Consider the following 2,313-nt stretch of genomic DNA (forward strand, 5'->3'; position numbering starts at 1 on the left):
AAATCATACATGGTTCTGCTCCTCCGCCTCTAAAATCTTTAGTTCATCGGACCTCTGAGCACATTTACAGAGTAAGAAGGACCACCTCTAGATGGGAGTGCAGCATTCCTGAACAAAACTACCTTTGGACAACCAGCACGTTCTTTCAGCATGCCCCCTGAGCTTCTACAGCACCTGTGCACCTGTGGCAGAGGGGGAGTGGTGTCAGTCTCAGACTGACAGCACTGGATCAACATGGCCTCTCAGAGCTACCGGGCAGGACTATTCTGGAGCCAGCTGGTCCGCTGCACAACACTTGGACAAACTCGGACTCATCCTGGTCGATACCTGTCCTCCCTCCACCCTCCGCCTCCAGACTCCTGGACCTCTCAGCTTTCCCTGCTGCCCCACCAGGACCTCTACCGGCTCTCAGTGACCGACCCAGACCGGTTCTGGGGCTCTGCAGCCGCAGACAGACTCCACTGGGTAGAACCGTTCCAGCAGGTCCAGGACTGTGATCTGAGCCGGGGCAGGATCAACTGGTTCCTGGGGGGCAAGCTGAACGTTTCAGGTGAGTTCATGCAGATGATTCTGATGAGTAACCAGACTAAAACCAGTTTCTGTCTGACACTGGTCTACAATGACCCAAAACCAGTACCTGATCCACCACACCCAGAAAGTCCTGATTCTGCAGACAGAACCTGAAAGATCTGCTGTCATACTGCATCCACATCTGACCCAGTCCATTCACTGCACTTTGTTTCAGATCAGTCAGTAACAGAACTTCAGCAGTGTGTGTGCATGTTTTTTGTTGTTGTTGTGTTTTTTTTTTTTTTTTTTTTTTTTTTGGGGGGGGTTACTGGGGTTATATAAGTTTGAAAACATTTTGATAAAAACTAAAATATAAAACCTAAAAAATTTCTATCTGTTGTCTCTTGAAACACTTTTATGATATTTTAACTGCCTCAGTTTACTGCCATATTTTTAGTCATTTATCTGGCCATGTGCGTCATGGTGCACTCTGTGAGAACTTTATAAAATAACGTCAAATATTTATTTACTAACAGACCAGGAGAAGCAACCAGTCTCATTTATAATTACACAAGACAACACATGAGCGTTTCATCCAAACTCAGTTTGCAACTGGACCTTCTTACAGCCCCTGGTCCATCCAACGCAACTTTCTGATAATATCAAACAGACAGCAGATTAACTGCTGGTACTGGTTCGATAGGTCCAGCCAATCGACGACCATCATCTCACCTGCAGGTAGAACAGAAGAAAACCAAGAAGTTATTTTCTGATGTTTAAATCTGGCACATCAGATGTTGATATGTGAATGCAAAGATGAAACAAACTTGTAATTTCTGAGAATTTTTTTGCCAGATAAAACAGTGATAGTAACAAATATACGCAAAACACAAATAAAATGTATTAGATGTTAAAGAAACAGAAGTAGACATGAGCATACCTGGACCACAATCTTTCTTTCGGCTGCTCCCTTCTTCAGGGATCAGCACAGTGAACTAACTCGCATGAAAACTTGGCAGTTGGTTTTATGCCAGATGTCCTTCCTGACACAACCACAAACCACCGAGCTACCACAGCCCTCTGTGTGGAGCAGAGAGCTGCTATCTAGGGTGCCTGGAGGAGCAGATGGTGGGAGTTAAGTGCTTTGCTCAAGTGCCCAGAGTGGAGCAAATGATGGTAAAGGGACTGCACTTATACATGTATAGCACCTTTCTATCTTATCAAATACTCAAAGCTCTTTACAACACAATCTGTGCCTCATTTACACATTCATACAGCACTCTACTAGATCTATACAAAGAATAATCTGTGCTTTAAATCACATTTATACACCACTGAGACACACATCAGAGGCAATGAGGGGTTCAGTGTGTCTTGCCGAGGGACACTTGGGCATGTGACTGTTGGTGGCATCAAACCCCCAACTCTTGCATTGGAGGATGACTGCTCTAACCACTCAGCCACAGTCGCCCCAAGGGTGGAGGCAGGTGTGAGTGTTTCACCTTTCCCACCCACATTTTGATGTTTGTTGTTGGTCCGGGGAGTTGATCCGACGGCCTTCCAATCGCAGGCTAACCTTCTCTAACCTCTTCACCACTGCTGACTTTGAGCACATTGGTGGCTGTAAAAAGGTCATAAACCACTCAGCCCGTGAGCAGAGAAACAGAAGTATCAAGGTGAGGATACCTCAAACCAACAACACACACACAACCATTGGTTCCACCATGTATATCTTTGTCTTAAATGCACATTTTAAAATAATTACATGAATTATGTTATTAAACAAAACAGATGTTTTTTTTT

The 2,313-nt window shown here is 44.6% G+C and overlaps 1 protein-coding gene across 1 annotated transcript in view; it reads left to right on the plus strand.

The window, feature by feature from the left end:
• The first annotated feature begins 234 nt into the window (after positions 1-234).
• The window catches only part of acss1 (acyl-CoA synthetase short chain family member 1), a 56,615-nt gene continuing 54,536 nt past the window's right edge, over positions 235-2,313 (plus strand). The window contains exon 1 of the mRNA XM_037698220.1: positions 235-554. Coding sequence (XP_037554148.1) covers positions 235-554 — 320 coding nt within the window. The remainder of the gene's footprint in view (positions 555-2,313) is intronic.

The sequence above is a fragment of the Nematolebias whitei genome, chromosome 1, assembly GCF_014905685.2.
Source record: "Nematolebias whitei isolate Nwh7 chromosome 1, NemWhi1, whole genome shotgun sequence".
In the NCBI taxonomy this organism is placed as follows: Eukaryota; Metazoa; Chordata; class Actinopteri; order Cyprinodontiformes; family Rivulidae; genus Nematolebias; species Nematolebias whitei.